Here is a 23,653-nt window from a genome sequence, read left to right as displayed (position 1 = left end):
AGATACCCCACATCCAAAGACAAAGGAGAAGCAGCAATGAGATGGTAGGAGGGGCGCAATCACAATGAAATCAAATCCCATAACCACTGGGGGGGGTGATTCACAAACTGGAGAATACTTATACCACAGAAGTCCACCCACTGGAGTGAAGGTTCTGAGCCCCACATCAGGCTTCCCAACCTGGGGGACTGGCAACAGGAGGAGGAATTCCTAGAGAATCAGAGTTTGAAGGCTAGAGGGATTTGATTGCAGGACTTCAGAAGGACTGGGGGAAACAGAGACTCCAGTCTTGGAGGGCACACACAAAGTAGTGTTTACATCAGGACCCAACGGAAGGAGCAGTGAACCCATAGGAGACTGAACCACACCTACCTGCTAGTGTTGGAGGGCCTCCTGCAGAGGTGGGAGGCAGCTGTGGCTCACCACGGGGACAAGGACACTGGCAGCAGAAGATCTGGGAAGTACTCCTTGGCACCTCCCAGAGTCCCCCATTAGCCCCATCAAAGAGCCGGGTAGGCTCCAGTGCTGGGTCGCCTCAGGCCAAACAACCAACAGGAAGGGAACCCAGCCCCACCCATCAGCAGACAAGTGGATTAAAGTTTTACTGAGCTCTGCCCACCAGAGCAACAGCCAGCTCTACCCACCACCAGTCCCTCCCATCAGAAAGCTTGCACAAGCCTCTTAGCCTCATCCACCAGAGGGCAGACAGCAGAAGCAAGAAGAACTACAGTCCTGCAGCCTGTGGAACAAAAACCACATTCACAGAAAGATAGACAAGATGAAAAGACAGAGGACTATGAATGAGATGAAGGAACAAGATAAAACCCCAGAAAAACAACTAAATGAAGTGGAGATAGGCAACCTTCCAGAAAAAGAATTCAGAATAATGATAGTGAAGATGATCCAGGACCTCGGAAAAAGAATGGAGGCAAGATCGAGAAGATGCAAGAAATGTTGAACAAAGACCTAGAAGAATTAAAGAACAAAAAAGCAGAGATGAACAGTACAATAACTGAAATGAAAACTACACTAGAAGGAATCAATAGCAGAATAACTGAGGCAGAAAAACGGATAAGTGACCTGGAAGACAGAATGGTGGAATTCACTGCCGCAGAACAGAATAAAGAAAAAAGAATGAAAAGAAATGAAGACAGCCTAAGAGACCTCTGGGACAACATTAAACACAACAACATTCACATTATAGGGGTCCCAGAAGGAGGAGAGAGAGAAAGGACCTGAGAAAATATTTGAAGAGATTATAGTCGAAAACTTCCCTAACAAGGAAAGGAAATAGCCACCAAGTCCAGGAATCACAGAGAGTCCCAGGCAGTATAAACCCAAGGAGAAACATGCCGAGACACATAGTAAGCAAATGACAACAATTAAAGACAAAGAAAAATTATTGAAGGCAACAAGGGAAAAATGACAAATAACATACAAGGGAACTCCCAAAAGGTTAACAGCAGATTTCTCAGCAGAAACTCTACAAGCCAGAAGGGAGTAGCATGATATATTTAAAGTGGTGAAAGGGAAAAACCTACAACCAAGATTACTCTATCTGGCAAGGATCTCATTCAGATTTAAGGGAGAAATCAAAAGCTTTACAGACAAGCAAAAGCTAAGAGAATTCAGCACCACCAAACCAGCTCTACAACAAATGCTAACTGAACTTCTCTAAGTAGGAAACACAAGAGAAAAAAAGGACCTACAAAAAGAAACACATAACAATTAAGAAAATGGTAATAGGAAAATACATATTGATAATTACCTTAAACGTGGATGGATTAAATGCTCCAACCAAAAGACACAGGCTTGCTGAATGGATACAAAAATGAGACCCATATATATGCTGTCTACAGGAGACCCACTTCAGACCTAGGGACACATACAGACTGAAAGTGAGGGGATGGAAAAAATATTCCATGCAAATGGAAATCAAAAGGAAGCTGGAGTAGCAATACTCATATCAGACAAAATAGACTTTAAAATAAAGAATGTTACCAGAGACAAGGAAAGATACTACATAATGATCAAGGGATCAATCCAAGAATAAAGATATAACAATTTATAAATATATATGCACTCAACATAGGAGCACCTCAATACATAAGACGAATGCTAACAGCTATGAAAGAGGAAATTGACAGTAACACAATAATAATGAGGAAATTTAACACCTCACTTACACCAAGGGACAGATCATCCAGACAGAAAATTAATAAGGAAACACAAGCTTTAAATGACACAAAAGACCAGATAGAGATAACTGATATTTATAGGACATTCCGTCCAAAAACAGCAGATTACACTTTCTTCTCAAGTGCACATGGAACATTCTCCAGGATAGATCACATCTTGGGTCACAAATCAAGCCTTGGTAAATTTAAGAAAATTGAAATCATATCAAGCATTTTTTCTGACCACAACGCTATGAGATTAGAAATCAATTACAGGGGAAAAAACGTAAAAAACACAAAGATATGGAGGCTAAACAATACATTACTAAATAACCAAGAGATCACTGAAGAAATCAAAGAGGAAATCAGAAAGTACCTAGAAACAAATGACAATGAAAACACGTGATCCAAAACCTATGGGATGCAGCAAAAGCAGTTCTAAGAGGGAAGTTTATAGCAATACAATCCTACCTCAAGAAACAAGAAAAATCTCAAATAAACAATCTAACCTTACACCTAAAGGACTACAGAAAGAAGTACAACCAAACCCCCAAGTTAGTAGAAGGAAAGAAATCATAAACATCAGAGCAGAAATAAATGAAATAGAAACAAAGAAAACAATAGCAAAGATCAATAAAACTAAAAGCTGGTTCTTTGAGAAGATAAACAAAATTGATAAACCTTTAGCCAGACTCATCAAGAAAAAGAGGGAGAGGACTCAAATCAATAAAATTAGAAATGAAAAAGGAGAAGTTAAAATGGACATTGCAGAAATACAAAGCATCATGAGAGATTACTACAGGCAATTCTATGCCAATAAAATGGACAATCTGGAAGAAATGGACAAATTCTTAGAAAGGTATGCCCTTACAAGACTGAAACAGGAAGAAATAGAAAATAGGAACAGACCAATCACAAGTAATGAAATTGAAACTGTGATTAAGAATCTTCCAACAAACAAAAGTCCAGGACCAGATGGCTTCACAAGTGAATTCTATCAAACATTTAGAGAAGAGCTAACACCCATCCTTCTCAAACTCTTCCAAAAAATTGTAGAGGAAGGAACACTCCCAAACTCATTCTACGAGGCCACCATCACCCTGATGCCAAAACCAGATAGAGATTCTACAAAAAGGAAAATTACAGACCAATATCACTGATGAATATAGGTGCAAAAGTCCTCAACAAAATACTAGCAAACAGAATCCAACAACACATTAAAAGGATCATACACCATCATCAAGTGGGATTTATCCCAGGGATGCAAGGATTCTTCAATATATGCAAATCAATCAATGTGATAAACCATATTAACAAATTAAGTAATAAAAACCATATGCTCATCTCAATAGATGCAGAAAAAGATTTTGACAGTATTCAACACCGATTTATGATAAAAACTCTCCAGAAAGTGGGCAGCAAGGGAAACTACCTCAACAAAATAAAGGCCATATACGACAAACCCACAGCAAACATCATTCTCAATGGTGAAAAACTGATAGCGTTTCCTCTAAGATCAGGAACAAGAAAAGGATGTCCACTCTCGCCACTCTTATTCAACATAGTTTTGGAAGTCCTAGCCACAGCAATCAGAGAAGAAAAAGAAATAAAAAGGAATTCAAATTGGAAAAGAAGAAGTAAAACCATCACTGTTTGCAGATGACATGATACTATACGTAGAGAATCCTAAAGATGCCACCAGAAAACTACTAGAGCTGATCAATGAATTTGGTAAAGTTGCAGGATATAAAATTAATGCACAGAAATCTCTCACATTCCTATACACTAACAACAAAAGATCAGAAAGAGAAATTAAGGAAACAATCCCATTCACCATTGCAACAAAAAGAATAAAATACCTAGGAATAAACCTACCTAAGGAGGCAAAAGACCTATACTCCAAAAACTATAAGACACTGATGAAAGAAATCAAAGAAGACACAAACAGATGGAGAGATATACCATGTTCTTGGATTGAAAGAATCAATATTGTGAAAATGACTATACTACCCAAAGCATTTTTTGGACTACAGATTCAATGCACTCCCTATCAAATTACCAGTGACATTTTTTACATAACTAGAACAAAAAATCTTAAAATTTGTATGGAGAAACAAAAGACCCTGAGTAGCCAAAGCAGTCTTGAGGGAAAAAAATGGAGCTGGAGGAATCAGACTCCCTGACTTCAGAGTATACTACAAAGCTACAATAATCAAGACAATATGGTACTGGCACAAAAACAGAAATTTAGATCAATAGAACAGGATAGAAAGCCCAGAGATAAACCCACACACCTATGGTCAACTAATCTATGACAAAGGAGGCAAGGATATACAATGGAGAAAAGCCAGTCTCTTCAATAAGTGGTGCTGGGAAAACTGGACAGCTACATATAAAAGAATGAAATTAGAACACTCCCTAACACCATACACAAAAATGAACTCCAAATGGATTAAAGACCTAAATGTAAGATCGGACACTATAAAACTCTTAGAGGAAAACATAGGAAGAGCACTCTTTGACATAAACCACAGCAAGATATTTTTTGACCCACCTCCTAGAGTAATGGATATAAAAACAAAAATAAACAAATAGGACCTAATGAAACTTAAAAGCTTTTGTACAGCAAAGGAAACTATAAACAAAATGAAAAGACAACCCTCAGAATGGGAGAAAATATTTGCAAATGAATTAACAGACAAAGGATTAATCTCCCAAATATATAAACAGTTCATGGAGCTCAATATTAAAAAAACAAACAACCCAATCCAAAAATGGGCAGAAGACCTAAATAGACATCTCTCCAAAGAAGACATACAGATGGCCAAGAGGCACATGAAAGGCTGCTCAACATCACTAATTATTAGAGAAATGCAAATCAAAACTCCAATGAGGTATCACCTCACACCTGTCAGAATGGCCATCATCAGAAAATCTACAAAAAATAAATGCTGGAGAGGGTGTGGAGAAAAGGGAACCCTCTTGCACTGTTGGTGGGAATGTAAATTGATACAGCCACTATGGAGAACAGTATGGAGGTTCCTTAGAAAACTACAAATAGAATTACCATACGTTCCAGCAATCCCACTACTGGGCATATACCCAGAGAAAACCATAATTCAAAAAGACACATGCACTCTAATGTTCATTGCAGCACTATTTACAATAGCCAGGTCATGGAAGCAACCTAAATGCCCATTGACAGATGAATGAATAAAGAAGATGTGGTACATATATACAACAGAATATTACTCAACCATAAAAAAGAACGAAATTGGGTCATTTGTAGAGATGTGGATGGACCTAGAGACTGTCATACAGAGTGAAGTAAGTCAGAAAGAGAAAAACAAATATCGTATATTAACGCATATATGTGGAACCTAGAAAAATGGTACAGATTAACCGGTTTGCAGGGCAGAAATAGAGACACAGATGTAGAGAACAAACGTATGGACACCAAGGGGGGAAAGTGGTGGTGGGGTGGGATGAATTGGGAGATTGGGATTGACATGTATACACTAATATGTATAAAGTAGATAACTAATAAGAACCTGCTGTATAAGAAATAAATAAATAAATAAATAAAAAGAATTTGGCACATGCCTCAAGGGAAGATTGCTCACTCTGCTGTGTGTATCTTTTCTCACAAAACTTGATCCTCAAGCCCTGGCTGCTTTTGCAGCCCTGAACTCCAGTTTTTATCATCCCACGGTGAGAACTGTTGGTTTCTCTGCCTCTTAGCTGCCCTCTGCTTAACTTCTAAACTGAATAGGCAAATGCCCCAGCGGGGAAAGCAGCTTGAAGAATGTTGAGTTCACTTCACTGACCTTCCCTTGTATCAGGGATCTTGGCCCCTCAAGTTCTTGCTGCTTGGGAAGCTCTCTGACAACTTCAAAACAGATGTTTTTTTAAAAAATTTTATCCATTTTTAAAATAATTTTTCTCAGCCGAAGTGTAGGTCAGCTACAAGTTACTCAACATATCCACAAGGGGATGTCCCTGGTATTTCATTTTTTAGCATCGTATATTTAAGAGCATGATTGTTATACTCAAAATCTGAAGACATTTGCTGTTTTCTTCTGCACTACAAACCAACCCATCATAATGTTTTTGAATGAGCTCTATGTGCCTCTGGTCTCTTTCAACTGTATTCTTTTGTTGATATTTCCTGGCTGTTCTACCCAAGGTCTTGCTGTATCTGATATTATGTTATTGCACAGTGTTCTGTCTTTGGCAAGGAGTAGTAGAAGCAGAATATTAAAATTTACATTTATACTGCCTTTGGCTATGAACTGTCTGAGAGACTATTCTACTTCTTTCCCTTTATAACTCTCAATCTTGAGTAATAAATATTGGGGACAACTATCATAGTAAAAAAAATACTGCAAATGCCTTTTAAATTTAATTATGGTAGAAACCATTTAACAATTACCTCCTATTTTTTTATTTTTTATTTTTTCATTTTATTTTATTTATTTTTGGCTGCGTTGGGTCTTCGTTGCCGCATGCAGGCTTTCTCTAATTGCGGTGAGCGGGGGCTACTCTTCATTGCACTGTGTAGGCTTCTCACTGCGGTGGCTTCTCTTGTTGCAGAGCATGGGCTCCAGGTGTGTGGGCTTCAGTAGTTGCAGCACGTGAGCTCAGTAGTTGTGGCTTGTGGGCTCTGGAGCACAGGCTCAGTAGTTGTGGCGCACGGGCTTAGTTGCTCCGCGGCATGTGGGATCTTCCCGGACCAGGGCTCGAACCCATGTCCCCTGCATTGGCAGGCGGATTCTTAACCACTGTGCCACCAGAGAAGTCCACCTCCTATTTTTTTAAAGAAGTGACTTACATAGTAAATGTACTTACTGTTGCTTAGATGAATGTCACTAGAATTTCTCTTCAACAGGGATATGGTCTGAAGTAATAAGAAAATTTAATTGGCTTAGTAACAGTTCATAGATTTCTAGGATGCTGGAGGTAGACAAGATCTTATAAATCAGTTAAGACAACATACACATTTTAAATATTAAAGCACTGAAACTCATTCAAAGTAATTTTAATTATTGTCTGCTTGGATCCTGGGAGAGCAATAGCAAACCTGCCTGTGATTAGATGTACAATTTAAACAATAATGAAATTACATCCAAAAAAGTCTTCTATTGCCTGCATTGCTGAGTTTTTGCTATTTTTACATTTAGTCCTAACAATCTTTTCTATGTCTCTTTTTTCAAATACAGGCAGTAAAATAATGACAAGGTACAAAAATGGCTGAATTTCTTATTCTATACTTTAATAAAGTGATAGGCTCAAATGCTGGACCAGCAACAGTATCTTTCTCTTTGATGACTGGAGGGTATTTGTTAGGTGTTAGTGACAGCAGAATCTTTTTTGAATGCAGTGCGTTCTGGGACTTTCAGAGGATATACCTCTACTCATATACTGCATTCTGCCTTTTTACTTCCCATCCTTAAAGCCTGTCAATTTACACTTGGAAGAACATATACAAGAGAAAATAGAAAGAGGAGAGGCATACAAAGCTATTTTACAGACAACTACATTAGATGGTCAGTAAATATAGGTTCATTAAATAAAAAAAGAAGTTCAGAAAGGCTACGATATAGTTTATTGTGTGTCTATCAGAATCAATACATCATCCTACATAGCAATTCCAAGGGAGCCGTAGTTCCTGACTCACTAACTGCTGATGCAGTTTCCAATTCTAGGGTGTAGCATGGTGTATGTGGTCTAGTGGAAAGACCAAGGGGTACACAGTGAGCTGACTCTGCCACTTGCTACCTGCATAACCTGGAAAATGGTCACATAACTTCTCTGAGCCTCAGTTTCCTCATGTGTAAAATAAATATAACAGTGGATGTCCTGCTAATCTCTTAGGGCTGCTGTGATGATTAACTGAGGTTATATTTCTGAAAGGCTTGATACTATATATGCTCCACTGAAGTGAACGGTATTACTATTTTTATAATGAGTGACTAGTTTACAAAATCTGATGTTCATCTCTGGGATACTTTCTTGGACTCGGTGTTTTGTGTCATTTGTGCTTTTATAAATAGAAAATCATGGCCTATGCTTACAAATAAAATGACTTAGTAGAAACCAGAAGGTTTGGTAGACCTTAAACCAATGTTTTCCGAAGTACCACTGGGTAATTTAAGGGGTAAGTGGATGAATATTTTTGATAGTAATATGTATAAGAAAAATATACAATCAGTACAGCAAAACCATTATTTCACAGATTTATAGCTTGTTTTCTGTTTTCATGCTAACATGCAGTTTCCTATTTGAATAAATGGATTTAAGTAGCAAAACTGGAACCTAGTTAAAGAAAAATATTAAATGAATAACAGTGCAGGTAGTATGTGGATAAGTAAATATATATATCATGATGGTGGTATTTGTGTGACTAAAGTTGGGGAAACATTTCCAATGTTTAAGTCAGTCATCTCATAGAATATGTCATTCTACTAGAACAACAACAAAGACAAAAAAAATTCTAGCTCCACCATTCGGTTCCTTATGTAATAAAATAATAAAGGCACTTGTGACAGATAAATCTTGACTTGCATTGAGCTGGGATGGACTCTGGCGGATTTGTCTATCCATTTCTTGTCACCATCTACTTGAGTAGCTCTATCCTGGCAGAATCAGAAAGTTCCCTGCCACTAATGCTATTTCTTTACAAGGTAATAAAGACAAGTCTTAACAAAGTTCCAAGGGTTTTATTGGCTATTGAAATTTTTTAACATTTATATGATGCCATGCTGTCAGAATTCTTTTTAAACAATTGTTTTAGTTGCCCTGGAGTTTACATGGATTTTTGTGGCCAAAAGATAGTAGAATAAATAAAGCAACAGATAGCTATGCAGTTTAGTGGGAAAATGCCTTCAACTGTAACATTTCCTAGCTCACTGAGTCCACCAGTGAATAGATTAAAAGTCATCCAGTCCTCCCTCTCTTCTCCCTACCACCAAATCCTAGAAAAGTAGCTATTCATCATTTTCTTAATTTCCAAAGAAAGAGACACCATCAGTTTCTTTTGTGGTACTGTTGAGTGTTTCAATACATCTTCTGTACTTCTGACAATTAAATTCTCTTCCAACACGCTACTTACTAAACGTAGGAGTCTTATTCACTTCTAAGAACACCCCCTTCTTGTGTGGTAGAAATATCAATGATACATTAAAATACCAAATAATGACATTTATTTATAAAAGTGTGCTGTCAGACGAAAGAAATTCAAAATTATATATTTAATGTGTTGGTTATATAGCTGAAATTTAATAGCAGTCTCATTCAAGTCCTTGTCTTTTAAGAATTTTGGTACTAATATCCAGACATGTAATGATGCTACCCAACTAGGCTGTAACTATCGGGGCAATTAGCTCCAGATTATTAAAATCTCCAATCTCCCTCAATCTTTTCATAACTTATCACACTAGTTTCTGATATTGTCAGACCCTACTTACACAAGAGAAGGCTTCTATGACAAGCTTTTAAAAAAAATAGTGGTAAAATATACATAACATAAAATTTACCATTTTAGTCATTTTTACATACATAATTCAGTGGCATTAAATACATACACCTTGTTGTGTAACCATCACCACCATCCATCTCCAGAAATTTTTTTCATTTTCCCAAACTGAAACTCTGTACCCAGTAAATAATAACTCCTCATTTATGACAGAGATTTAAAAATCATTTAAAAGATATAGTAAAGAACAATTTTAGAGAGACGCATTTAGCAGTTGTTCTTCCCAAAGCATTGATATCTTTTTTCCCTGATTGTTAAGAATCCTCTTTCAGCTTAATGAAGCAGCTAGCTATTCATTCCACATGGCCCCCAACTCCATCCTGGCCCTGGTGAGAGGAGGCTGCAGGACTAGAGGAACAGCTGCTTCACTGCTCCAAATTACAAATATGGTGTGTGTCTCAACACATCACAGCTGCTGAGCAAAGAACAGATGGGACCCTGATCTCCCAGTAGACCCATTGGAACCCCCGTCTTGAATGTTAAACAGTGATCCACAGAGAGAAAGTGATTTGTTTTCTCTAGTTAATAATCCCTTCCGCAGACTGGAGTCCTTCATGTGCAGGAACACGTGAGCCAGTCTGAGGTTTCAGCGCTGGGGCTCCCGGCTCCAATCCATAGCTTTTGTTTGCTGAGACAGACAGCATTTGGAGTTGGAATGTGGCAAAGCTTGTCAACACACAGGGCTTTTCTCTGCTTTCCAAACACATGTGAGGCAGACTGGCTCTCCATGAAGCTGTGATCTTTTCTGGGGAAAGGAAATGTCACATGCGAGTCAAGAAAAAAAACATACTTGGAATCAAGAGGAATAATTGGTCTGGGCATCAAAGGGACAAATTCTGATCAGTTGACAAATATGTTACAATTATTTTTAGGTATAGATGTTGATCTAGATTAGTCTAAATCAGTATTGCCTTATGGAATATGCATATGTGCTTAAAATAGAAACCATTTAAAAAAAAGCAAAAACCTGAAGGATTTTTGCAATGGTCAGCATTACTCAAGAAAAGCAGACTGGTGCCAGTGCCCCAGAAAGGCACAGTTATACTGACATTCCCCTGGATGTTACCCCTCTCTTCCAAAAGCAGCACAATTACACATGTCAAACACCTTAGGAGCTTTCCTTTCATCTTTCGTGATACTAAACACAACAATCTCTGGAACTGGAAACCTTAGGTAATGGCTTCAGTCTGATACCCAAGACCCAGAGATGCATGAGCTGAAAGCATTACCAGAGTAATGCTTCATCCAGCTGAGGCTAAATGATTAGTGCACAGTACTCACAAAAGAAGAATTTCAGTTAGATAATCCTGGAGGTGATTAGAGGTTTACCTCTCTTCCAGGACCTCAGACTGTTTTGGCCAGGACTCATGTCGTTATCACTGGCATGCACACTATCCTCACTAGACGGAAGATACCTGCTGGGTCATCTCTCACTTATGATGGATCTATTGCTTCCTTTCCACTCTGAAAAGACTTCATGTTTTAGACCCACAATAGTCTCTACTTTCCAGTTTCCCAGTGACAGCATCTTTCAGAGGAGCCCTCCCCGCCCCACAATTGAGTGTTTCATCTTTAGCCAAGGTCCTTTTCTTAGGATTCAAGTAGGCTTTTGAGAGCCCCAAAGCCAGGCACCAAAGTTATTTTTCTTTGACTTTCTTCTTATTTACCTAAGAATTATTTCTGGAGGAAATATTTTTTAATTTAAACATGTGTTAAAGTAGGGTTTCAGTTCACTGTGCTATACTAACTTATGTATAGGATAGTATGGAATACCTTTGTGCATAGTAGGTGATAAACCATGGTCATTTCATGCTTTGACCTTATTTTCCATGGAATTAAATTAAATACACCCTTCTGTAAGGATTTTGTGTATCTGTATTTGTTTATATCTAGCCTCGCTTAAGTTAGAAAATATTAGAGAAAAGAACAATAAAATTTCCTCTCATTGCTAAAGGTGTAAAAACCCCAGTGCTTCTTGTGTAGCAATTTTATTGCCAGTGAAAGAATGAAGATAATGAAGTTAAGAATGTGTGTTTGGTTAAAAAATACATCAGATGGTGTGGAACTAGCTTGAGAACACTTGCTTTGATATGACTTTAATTTTATCAAAGCTTGGACTTGTTCCAGCTTTGCCTTGGAGCATCCTAGTCAAGTACATGTCTCATTGCCAAGATCCTCATGCAACTGGAGGGACCTTGGTAGAGCCATGTGCTTTGGAAATGGTCAAACTGGTATGTGGCTTAGAGCTGTGGAAAAAATTCATTTGTTCATTCAACAAATATTTATTGAGCATCTACTATGTTCCAGGCACTGTTCTAGGACCTGGGGGCATAGTGAAGTAAACAAGGAAATATCTCTGCCTTTGTGTGTTCCAGAGGAAGGAGACAAACATAAAAAATAGGAAAATCATGCAGTATGCTAAGAGGCAATTAAATGGTATGGAAAATAATAAATTAGGGTATAGAGAAAGAGGGGTGCCAGAGGAAGGGAATTGCTATTTGAAATGGTGTAGTCAGAATAGGCCTAATAGAAAAGGTAATATCTGAGCAAAGAGTTAGAGGTGAGAGAGTGAGACCTGAGATTATATGAGAGAAAAGCCATTCTAAGCAGAGCTTAGCACACACAAAGGCCCTGAGGTGATAGTATACCTACTGTATTCCAGGAACAGTAGGGAACTCGGTGTGACCACACAACCCAGAGTGAGTGAGGAGAAAGGCGATAGGAATCAGAGAGCTAAGAGAATGAGCAGGAGATCGCATGGGGCCCTAAACATTTTCAGGCATGCAGCTCTCACTCTGAGTGAAATGCTGAGCCAATGGAAGGTTTTGAACAGAGGAATGGTAAAATTTAGCTTTTGTTTTAGAAGGTTTACTGTGGATGCTATGTTGAGATTAGATTGCAGAGAACAAGGGTAAAAGCAGGCAGACTAGTTGGGAAGTGTTGTATTAATCCAACTGAGAAATGATACTGGCTCATACCAGGGGGTAGCAATGGAGGTGGTGAGGAGAAAAATGACTGGATTCTGGACATATTTTGAAGGTAGAACCAACAGGAATTCCTGACCATCTGGATGTGAAGAGTGAGAGGAGGTGAAGAGTGGCATATGATGGCCAGGTTTGGGGCCTGGTCAACTACAAAGGGTAGGATAGGCTTTAGGGCAAGGCTGTTAGGAGCCTCGTTTTGACCATGTTTGGTTTGAGATGTCTACTTGACAATATGTGGAGATGTCTATTAGGCACTTTAAATAAACAAGTCTGGATTTCAGAAAAGAAGTTGGAAATTTAAATCTGAGATATGACAACACAGAGCATTTAAAGCCATGAAACAAGATGAGATCACCAAAGGAGTGAGTGAGAATAGAGAAGTTCAAAAACTGGGCCTTGGAGCACTCCAGGGTCAAGAAGTCAGAGAAGAAAGGGTGAACCAGCAAAGGAGTAAGCAGTGAGGTGGGGGAAAACCCAGGAGAGGTCAGGGTCCCACAGACCAAGATAAGAAAGTCCTTCTAGGAGGCAGGAGTGATCTACTCTGTCCAGTGCTACTGATGACAAGAATTGTCATCAAGGACTGAAAATTGACCACTGGCTTTAGTAATGAGGATGTCATTGGTGAGCACACCAGAAACATGACAGTACTTTCCCAATATTTTAGAGCTGATCATGGGGATGACCGGTTGACGGAGCCCACACCCCATGACTCTGATCGCCCAGTTTTTCAGGGTGATAACTTTACTGAGTGAAACGCTGGGGGAAGGGGTTGCACAGTGCACACTATTTGATAAGACCAAATTGGGCAGGACTCTTTCTCCCACCCTTTTAATAGCATGTAGGATTCTCAGGTCTTTATGGAAATGAGGGAAAGGAAAAGGAGGAGTGCCTTGAAGGAGCATAGGTGGAGCTTCTGATCAATTCTGGTTGGGCTATCTCAAGCACTGCCTTTTGGGAAATGAATAGACCTCATTGATTAAACTTCCAACTATAAAGATGCTCTAGAAGCCATTTCATTTGCCTGCATTATTTGGGATCTCTTTTTTCCCTCAATGTGGCCGTTAATTTCTGCGTGAAATAATAGATAACACTATGTAAAAATTATTTTTACATTGTGTATGTAAAAAAATCAATATGGCATAGAAGACGATGAAATCACGTACAAAAACCTGTGCATATTTTTTCAGGTAGAAGAGATATAAACTTTTCATCAAATGAGCAAAGATTAAGAGCTACTTGTGTAGAGTGCAAGGCTTTTTTAAAAATGAGCCACAGGTGCACAGAATTATATTATGGCTGTATTAGTCTAGAAATTACTATTAATATATTGCCTGTTTCAGTAGCTTCATGGTAATTATTTAATACCAACCAGCTCTATTTTGCGGGGGTGGGGGGGGCTGATCTGTAGTTATGTCCCATTTCTGTGGTGTAAATACTTCCATCATGGCCCACTTCAAACTACCAATGTGAAGCCATTTGGACCTACCAACAGAAATCACACAATTGACTGTTGGGAGCCCGTGGAAACAGGCCCCAACACACCACTGCCTTATTTACATGTGAACTAATTCTGCTTCTGCCTGAAACCAGCACATTCAAAAGCAAACTAAAATTAGGAAAGGAAAATGAAAATGTAGAGTGTTATATAATTAACATGTAGTATATGATGTATAGTATGTAGTATAAGATATATAATATATAAAATGTCATATATAATTATATTAAATATTATATAATTATATTTTCAAGAAGTGTCACAGAAAACCTCAGGAAAGAGGGCAGGACAGGAAACTCATATTTGAATATGTATTGCATGTGAGCATATATTGCACACATTATTTAATTCTCACAACTCTGTAGCACAGGTTTATTAATCCTTATTTTTAAATTGAAAATAGGTTCAGAGAGGATAATCCATTAGACCACAGTCACACAGACAACAAATGTTAGAGCCAAGACTTGAACCCAGATCTACCTGACTATTCCCCTAAACCAATGCCTAGAAGCTCAGAATATTGTCCACGAATTAGTACGATAAATTCTGATATGTTAATTGCCACCTCAGTGGCACAGTACTAGTATATTTATTACCTCCTGTATATTAAACTGAATTATAAATTATTACATGAAAACACTTATTTTGATGGTCTAAATTTTGTAGCGTATTTATCCTCCTTGGATTATACATATTCTCCAAAATTATAAAATCCTTTATCAGTACTGTAGTCAAGTCATCCATTGACTCTGATTTGTTTCCAAGAACACTACTCAAAAGAGAAAGAAGAGGGGAGGGATAAATTAGGAGTATGGGATTAAGAGATACAAACTGCTATACATAAAATAGATAAGCAACAAGGATTTACTGTACAACACAGGGAACGATATTTAATATCTTGTAATAACCTATAATGGAAAATAATCTGAAAAAATATACATGTATATATAAGAGAAAGAAGCGAGTATAATTACTGTCCTTTTTAACAATACCTGACGTTGCATTGCTCTCAAGGCTACTACATGTACATCGAGGCTTCCCACATGGTGTATGGACAAAAAGCACGACTCTTGTCCAGGCCTCTACGAGGAGTCACTGGAAAACACTGCTTGACTTTTTTCTACCACATGTATGGAGCAGGGACTGGCCTCCTGAATGTTTATTTGAAAAAGGAAGGTGACAGTGAAGAGGCCCTCTTATGGCGAAGAAGAGGTGAGCAGAGCATCTCCTGGCTACGAGCGCTGATTGAATACACCTGTGAGAGGCGACACCAGGTAAGCCAAAAGAGATAAGAATCAAGTGATGGGAAATGTTCCTTTAACCTTCTGATACTCTTTCTTTTTCTTGCTCCCATCAAGAATGTTTTGTTCTTTTTCAGGGTCATAGATAAAGGCAGTACTTGTTTAAGAGTAAAAATAATTAGTCTATATTGACTGAACCTAAGCAGTGAATGGGAAATTAGGCAGAAAGAGAAAGCTTTGGGTATTTATGCATAAAGTGATTTTTGCAACTCAGTGATGAAAGTGTATCTATTTTTGTCTTGGTGCATTATGAGTGTCAAGTATATTCTGTGTATCCTGCAAACCTCCAAAACAGAGTCTCTCTTTCTTCCAAACATGGTGTTACCTAATTAGTTGTTGCAGCTGCATCTTTCACTCATCATTAGCCACACGCAAGGGCTTTTGTTGTAAGCTTCTATTTAACAGAGTATGTGGTCCAGAGTAAATTTTTAAGCCTCTGTCCGCACTGATGCAGAAGAAACTAGTCTTGATCCTATGTCCTGGGTCTCCCCTTGGGTCTTCTCACGGGCGGTAGAAGACCTCCATCCTACAGGATCCCAATGATAAGGGAATCTGGACAGCAGTAAGAAAGAGCCTTTTCAATTCCAATGCGTGAGATTGAGCAGCCAGTTAGTCTAGAAATCAGCAGCAGCCTCCTGAAAGCCACTGACTTCACCTGCCTACCGTGAGCCAAGGCTCCAGAAATCTCTGGGGAGATAACATTAGACCCCTGACTATTCCTGAAATTGCTCTATAGAATTCCAGGTGTAACCTTCAGCTAAAAGCCCTACTTCCTCCTCATCCTTGCTTCTGGACCAGCACCCCTCAACTTTAACCACCGGCCGCTTGGTTTAAGCAAATCTTAAAGGAAGATTTAAGGAAGAAGTATCCAAAAGAAAGACATTATTTTACACCACCCCTTAACCAAAATTAATTTTCTGCAGACCTAAATGGGAATGAATTGCAGAAGCCCAGGTGACCAGGGTACAGTGCCATCTAGGGTGCTGGATTGCTAAGAACAAATGACAGAGGGAAGATGTGCCATTATTTACGGTTGGCCCATTATCTCGGCATGGATAAAATTATCTAAAACTTTAGCAAAGAAAAAAAGCCCCAGGAATAATTTTGATAGTGATTTAATATCTGCTTACAGAAGGAAAATGGATCACTCAGGAACTTATTGATATCATTGATCATCATTCAGAGATGATGAATTAATTTTTTAGGCTATCAGGGCACTCATACTCCTACCCTATTCAAATGTCCTCAAAGTGTGGTCCTGAGACCAGCAGCAACACCTGAAATGCATATGCACCTAATATGAACTTCACCTGAAATACACATTCTCAGGCCCCACCTCAGAACTACTGAACCAGAAACTTTGGGGATTAGGGCCCTGAAATCTATGTTTTAACAAGCCTCCTGGTGATTCTAATGCACTCTAAAGATGAGAATCTCTGTTATTGGACGAAACGAATCTGAGTCTCTCAGGTAGAGCCTGAGCACTGATGTTTTTTAAAACCCCCAAATGATGCTGATGCAGAAGAGCTCTAGAATTTGAGTTCTATGGAACAGGTGACTTCCCAGCATCTAACCTGGGGGCCAGGTACAGGTCCTTGTATATACTAGACTTGCTAGGTGGCTTGTTGTTTGAAAATATTTTTGAGCACAAAGTAGTGAGGCACCTGGGGTGGCATCTTGGGGTGTTCAAGTTCAAAGGTGAGGAATGACCTGCGAGACTTTCAGCTCTCAATTTGGAAAGAAGATTCCAGACCATTCCCTTTGGCTCAGAATGGAACAGATATGAATCTGCCATGAGGAATTTTCTTCTTGATGTTGTGATTCCCTCAGGACTGTCTGGAGACCACGATGAACTAGGTTCTCCAAAACATCCTAGTGTCTAATAAAACACAGAGACACTCATGTGCAAATGGCCATCTTCTATGTACCAGGTACCTACAGGGCTGAGAGCTGTGCATGAGTTCTTCCAATTGATATCATAGCTCCTCTTTAAAGATGGGGAAAACCAAATGTCCAGCTGGTGAGTGGCAGAGTGAGAACTCAATCCCAGATCTGACTGGTTCCAAAGTTTGTATCCCTAAGCCACTGTTCTACGTTCCCTCCCACCACAGAAGTCCCAAAATACACTCATTGCCCTTTGTGCCACAAGCAGTGAGTGATCTTGGAGAAATGTTATCCTCTCTGAGACTGTTTATACATTTTCAAAATGGGGTAATAATGCCTGCCGTGCTGATATCACCAGAGTTAGAGTGAGGGTCCAATGAGATTATGTTTGTGAAAGGGTTTATAAACTTTAAAGTACCAAACTATAAAAAGATACTATTATTGTTTCTAAAAATATATTCTCTCCCAAATCTCTCTGGTCTTTATAACCATGGCAGACCTGGTAATCTCAATAGCTACATCAGGCATCCAGACTGAGATCCTATAGTATGAGGCCAAAATATCTCCTTTTAATAAATATTTATTGACCATTTACTATTTTTAAGTGCAGAGGATACTGCAATGCACATAGCATAGAGTTCCTACTCTTTTTGAGTTTACATTTTAGTGGCGGAGAGGTAGAAAATGTGAAACAAAAATATACAATGTAACATCAGGTGTTAATAAGTGCTATGAAAAAGAATAAGTCAAGCTGATCAGGTAATGAGGTCAAAGAAGTATCAGGGAATACTCATGTAAGGCCTTGGGTGACATGGTAGAGTTTGAAATTTATTCCAAAAGCAATGAGAAACCATCAGATGGCTTTAAGGTAATACGGTCTGATTTATATTTTAAAACGATCACTCCGGGTACTACATGGACGTAGGCTGCGGTGGAGTAGACTCTGGGGGCTCCTGCAGGAGGAGCAGGAGTGGTGGGTTGGGCTGTGCAGCAGAGGTGAGTTGTCATCAGAAGCCCACAGGACTTCCTTCCGTGTGGAATGTGGGGTTTGAGAGGAAGAGTCAAGATGACTCCAAAGTTTTTGACCTGAGCAACTGCTAGAGTGGAGTCGCTCTTTGTTGAGATGAGGAAGACCTTAGGTGGAGCAGATCTGGAGGAGTGAGGGCGGTATGTGCAGGAGGGAAATTAACAGTTGGTTTGGTCTGGTTTGGTTTTTGATGCGCAAAGCTTTCGATGTCTATCAGACATCCAAGTGGGTGTATCATGTAAAAAATAGGCTATGAGACTGGAGATCAGGAAAATGCACAGAACTAGAGAAGTAAATGTGTACATCGTCAGTGGTGGTGGGCAGGTGTAGGTGATTTTTAGAATGCTGTAGTACTGCTGTCATTTGACATTTATCCTATAGGGGAAATACCTGGGTGGCCTCTGGATGATATTCCAGTCATCAGAATTTTTTCTTTGTAGAAAAAAATGCATTAAGTGGCAAAATTTTAATCATGTCCTTTCCTAAGGGATTTATTAAAGTGCTAAGCAGAACCTGACTCGCCATTGATCACAAACACAAAATGATTTTATTTCCTTTGGATTCCTTGCTTACCTTTCCTCCTCTGCTCTCAGGTGTTTTCCTCCCTGATTTCTTATATTTTGATACCATTGAAAGAGAGTGTTAGACAAATTCTCAGCTCAATGAAATATTTATATCATTCATATTGTTCATTATACTGCCTAACATTTAGTAGGAATTATTATGTGCTGGGTACTGAGCTAAGACCAGGTCTTCAAATTTTCTTATTCATGGTACCCTTAATCTCAGTAATTTTTTTCCTGGTGACCCTAGACCAAAAGATAGCTAATGTTCCATTTATCAAGTAGTGGAGTCCCAACAATAAGTATTTATGTGCTAATGACTTAGTAACCATTTGAAAAAAATAATATATTTAAACTCAAAGAAAAAATAATATTTTTATCTAATTCTAAAATAACCACAATTATTTAATAGAATTTCTACAGATACAAATAGGGGAATAATACAAAGGGGCAATCATAATGCTATAAAATGGTGATCACTCAAATATGAAGGAAATTCAAAGGAGAGGATTGCATGAAATCAAGTGTTTGGCCCAACCGAAGACAATTCAGGATATAATTCCATCGGGTGATTTTCCTATTATGCTTCCATTGCAGAGGTAGAGGTCAAAAAACAGATTTTACTGTTTTCCAGAAAACCAAAACACTTATTAACTACACTCATATATCCTCCTATCTAGATGTGTTAGGACACTTTTTCCTCTTTTTGCCATTTATTTGGATTCTTGTTTAGGGTGATATCTTTAGAATTTCTATTAATGTTATTTTGCAACATTTCCATTGTTAAAGCTTCTTTGAGTCATTAATTTCAAGATAGTTTCATATGCTTACTAATTATCCACTTTATAGTCTTTGATTTAGTTTAAATCATAAACTAGTCCAATGGGGAGTAATTTGCTCATAAAATGAGTAGAGCAAATGTGTCTTCTGGACGATTTTCATTACCTACAAGCCTCCCTGGAGTATTCGGTGGTTTATTAACCATTATCAGAGCAGCCTTAGAGCTGGTAATATGATCTATTTTCCTTAGAACCTGAATATTTGATCAGTTATTTTCTTCTAGGATCTAAAGTCATGAAACTGGTTTCCTCTTCTTCTTGGGCTGTGTCTTGGATGTTATGGTATTTAACATGATAAGTGACCCATTGTCTTTTTGGTAAATTTAATTATTATACGTTGCTGTTCATACTTGGGTCTCATCCGTCATTTTAATTCTCCCACCTAGTACTAGTACGAAGGTAGATTTAGGGAGAGCCTAAGGAAGATTAGGCTCTGGGCCCCTCACTCTCATAGGCCCTGTGAGTACCGGGAGTAGAATATTCTAGGTGGGGAGGGAAACCAGGTCACCACCAGGAGACATTTCTTTTTTCTAAAGTAATTTTTTGTTGTTGTTGTTGGTTTTTTTTTTTTTTTTTGGCTGTGTTGGGTCTTCATTTCTGTGCGAGGGCTTTCTCTAGTTGCAGCAAGCGGGGCCACTCTTCATAGCGGTGCGCAGGCCTCTCACTATGGCGGCCTCTCTTGTTGCAGAGCACAGGCTCCAGACACGCAGGCTCAGTAGTTGTGGCTCACGGGCCTAGTTGCTCCGCGGCATGTGGGATCTTCCCAGACCAGGGCTCGAACCTGTGTCCCCTGCATTAGCAGGCAGATTCTCAACCACGGCACCACCAGGGAAGCCCCCCAGGAGGCATTTCTAGGTGGGCATTTCTGGGAAATTGCCTTAAAAGGTCTCAGAAGAAAGGAAATTGAAACTCCAAGCCTCTAGTAATTTTTGTGAATTTCTTTAAATTTCAAATAAATATTCCCTTTTGTACCTAAATTTGAATTGGTGATTTTGTATTCTTTTCCTGAAAGGGGGCCCCTGAGAACAATCTAGGTTTCCAGACCCATACAGCCTGGATTTGCCCTTGACCAGCATTGTTTTATCAGGATGACTCTATTTCTAAATTCAAACTTCATTATTTTTCAGATAATTTTTGAAGCCATTCGGGGAGTGTCAATAAGAAGTGATATTGCCATTGATGATGTTAAATTTCAAGCAGGATCCTGTGCGGGTAACAATATTTTTACAAATTATATAAGTTTGACTGAAAAGGGATTTTGCAATAGTCTCAAGTCATAAGAATGCAAATTAAGTATTTTCTGCAATAAAAATAGAGAAAACTATTATTGTCTATTTGTCTTTCCTGACAGAAATGGAAGCTATAACTCAGCAATCATCAGGATATTCTGAGGATTTAAATGAAATTGAGTATTAAGGAATGATCTGAATCGGATTAACTAAACAAAGCCATACCTCTCTTCAATCAAAATGAAAAAAAAAAACAAAAAACAAATGAATACTGGACAGTCTTAACCGTTTCATAAGTTATAAAATGACTTCAGAGCACTCTTTTTCATTACTTTTGCAAAAAATACTGACTCAGGGCTTTTTTTTTTTTTTTTTTTTTTTTCATATGACAACTGTTACTAGAAGTACAGGCTGCTGGTTTTGCCTAGATCATTCATCTTAATTTTGGTACCAGTTAAAAATACAAATGTACTATATTGTAGTCATTTTAAAGTATGCAAATAAAGGGCACAATCAAAATGAGATGTGCTCACTTAAATCTGCATTCAGTGAATGTACTGGGAGGAGAATAGGTCTTGTGGGTTTCCTTTTGAAGTTCAAGTATCATAAATATTTTTGAAATAATAATGTGAGGTGTCAGTAATATCTGCAGAATGAATGCAGCTTTTCACAGTAACAAGTTAATCTAAGAAAATAAAGTCTTATTTTCTATGTTTTATTCATAGAAATGGAGTATTAATTTTTAAATGTTTTTACCATATGTGATAACAAAGGATCTTTCATGAATGTCCCAAGGTATAAGTCAGTATTAATTAATGCTGTATTACAAGGCAATGCTACCTTCTTTTTTTCCCCCTTTAAACTACTTTTGAAAGTCACTCTGAACACTTGGATAGAAATTGCACTCTTTTTTTGTAAAGCAAGCTTAAAAATGTTTATGTACACATACCCTCAGATTTTAATAACGTGTTAAACAATTTTACTGATTTTTTTAATAAATGTTTTGGTAATATTTTGAGTAATATGAATTCAAGCAGATATACTAGACTACTGCCTTTTATTTACATGTTTAGAAAATTGTATATACATATTTGTATACCCAAACAGCTGTTGTGAAATTACGATTACCTAATAAAAAATAATTTGAAAATCTCTTCACTAGCAATTAACTTTTTTCAACATTATTTTTCTTTATCAGAATATCTTCACTGTATAACTGCCAATTCTAATTTGAATCTCTACTCTGCCACACTTAAATGCTTCTTAAGCCTTTTTATTTGTGACATAAGCATTGCAAACATGGATGCAATAATTAATTTTTAAGGAGTGTTTTATTTCACATAATCTCAATTTTCTCCCAAATTTTATCTTATTAGAATGTAAACTCTGTGAAGACAACAACTCTTTCTTGTTTTATTTACTATTGCAGTTTCAGTACCCAGAAGAATGTCTCGGTGTATAGTAGGTATTCAACAAATAAATACTTGAATGAATGAATGAATGAATTTAACCCACCAAACATCCCCCAAAGAGGATATATTATTATCCCTTTTTATAGATAAGGAAGCCAAGGTGCAGAAGAGTGAAAAAATTACTTAAGATTTTACCACTGTTAAGTGGAGAAATTTAACAGTCAGGTCTCTCTGACCCTAAAGCCCAAACCTCTTAATTGCTTTGTGTGGCCAAAAATCCACTGTGCTCATGGATTTGGGAGGTTTTCCCACTCAAGAATGTCAAAACCCGTAAATTAATCTGTAAAAAGCATTATAGCTCCTCAAATGCCACATTACTTAGAAAACAAAAAATACTCCATTATACAAAATAAACATCCTGAAGTTCATGGAGAAAATAAAATAAACTTTTATAGTAAAGCAAAATTTTGTAACTCAAATCCTTTCTATTTATGATGATTAATTACCTATGGGGGGACATCCCTAAACAGAGTTGAAACACTGGGGAAGGAAGATTTCAAGATGTTGACTAATTCATCAGCATATTAGACATTATAATTTCTTCAAAGCATTATTCCTGTCCAGAGCTTAGTTATATTTGCTGAATAAAGAACTGAAGATTGTGTCAGGACCTAACACAGTATGTAGTGCATAATAAGGGATTTATAATATGTGGTGAAGGAATGAAGTCATTCACCAGCCTCCTTGCTTACAGATTACATAAGTCCATGGTAATAATCATTGCTAACATTTATTGAATACTTATTACTTTCAGACATTGTTCAAAGACCTTTACATGTATTTGCTCATTTAATCCTACAACAATCCGTGAGGTAGAGCTAGTGATATTTCCATTTTGTAAGTAGGAAAACTAAATCTGTCCAAGTTCAGCAGCTAGTGTAGGGCTTGGCTTTGTACCTTGGTCTGCTTCACTGTTCTTGAAAAAAAGAAACAACAGGCCCAAAACAGAGTCACTCGTGCTAAGCCCCACATCAGCAAACCACGACTTAGTAGGTAACCTAACTGCAGTTATAACCTCCCCTAGGATTGTAGTCTTAACAGGTCAGTCTGGAATTTTCTGGTCAGCACCAATGAGGTAATCAGCCACATAGGCCCTTCCCATCCCTCACAGGAAGATGAAGTAATCCATTCTCTCCTTTCCCCTTTCC

The 23,653-nt window shown here is 38.1% G+C and overlaps 1 protein-coding gene across 5 annotated transcripts in view; it reads left to right on the top strand.

Annotated features, from left to right (window-relative positions):
* MAMDC2 (MAM domain containing 2) overlaps nt 1-22,183 on the top strand; it is a 168,686-nt gene extending 146,503 nt beyond the window's left edge. For 3 of the 5 annotated variants that reach the window (XM_082470975.1, XM_082470977.1, XM_082470978.1), the window contains exons 13-15: nt 15,205-15,464; nt 20,932-21,016; nt 21,156-22,183. In XM_082470975.1, coding sequence (XP_082327101.1) covers nt 15,205-15,464; nt 20,932-21,016; nt 21,156-21,220 — 410 coding nt within the window. In that variant the 3' untranslated portion in view covers nt 21,221-22,183. Of the gene's footprint in view, nt 1-15,204; nt 15,465-20,931; nt 21,128-21,155 lie in introns of those variants that run through there. The other 2 variants (XM_082470976.1, XM_082470979.1) reach the window with 2 other exon arrangements.
* The last annotated feature ends 1,470 nt before the right edge of the window (nt 22,184-23,653 follow it).

Source organism: Balaenoptera physalus (assembly GCF_965194825.1).
Source record: "Balaenoptera physalus genome assembly, chromosome: 7".
Classification (NCBI taxonomy): domain Eukaryota; kingdom Metazoa; phylum Chordata; class Mammalia; order Artiodactyla; family Balaenopteridae; genus Balaenoptera; species Balaenoptera physalus.
The sequence above is the reverse complement of the archived record's forward strand: the minus strand, read 5'-3'. Positions and strand labels throughout refer to the sequence as shown.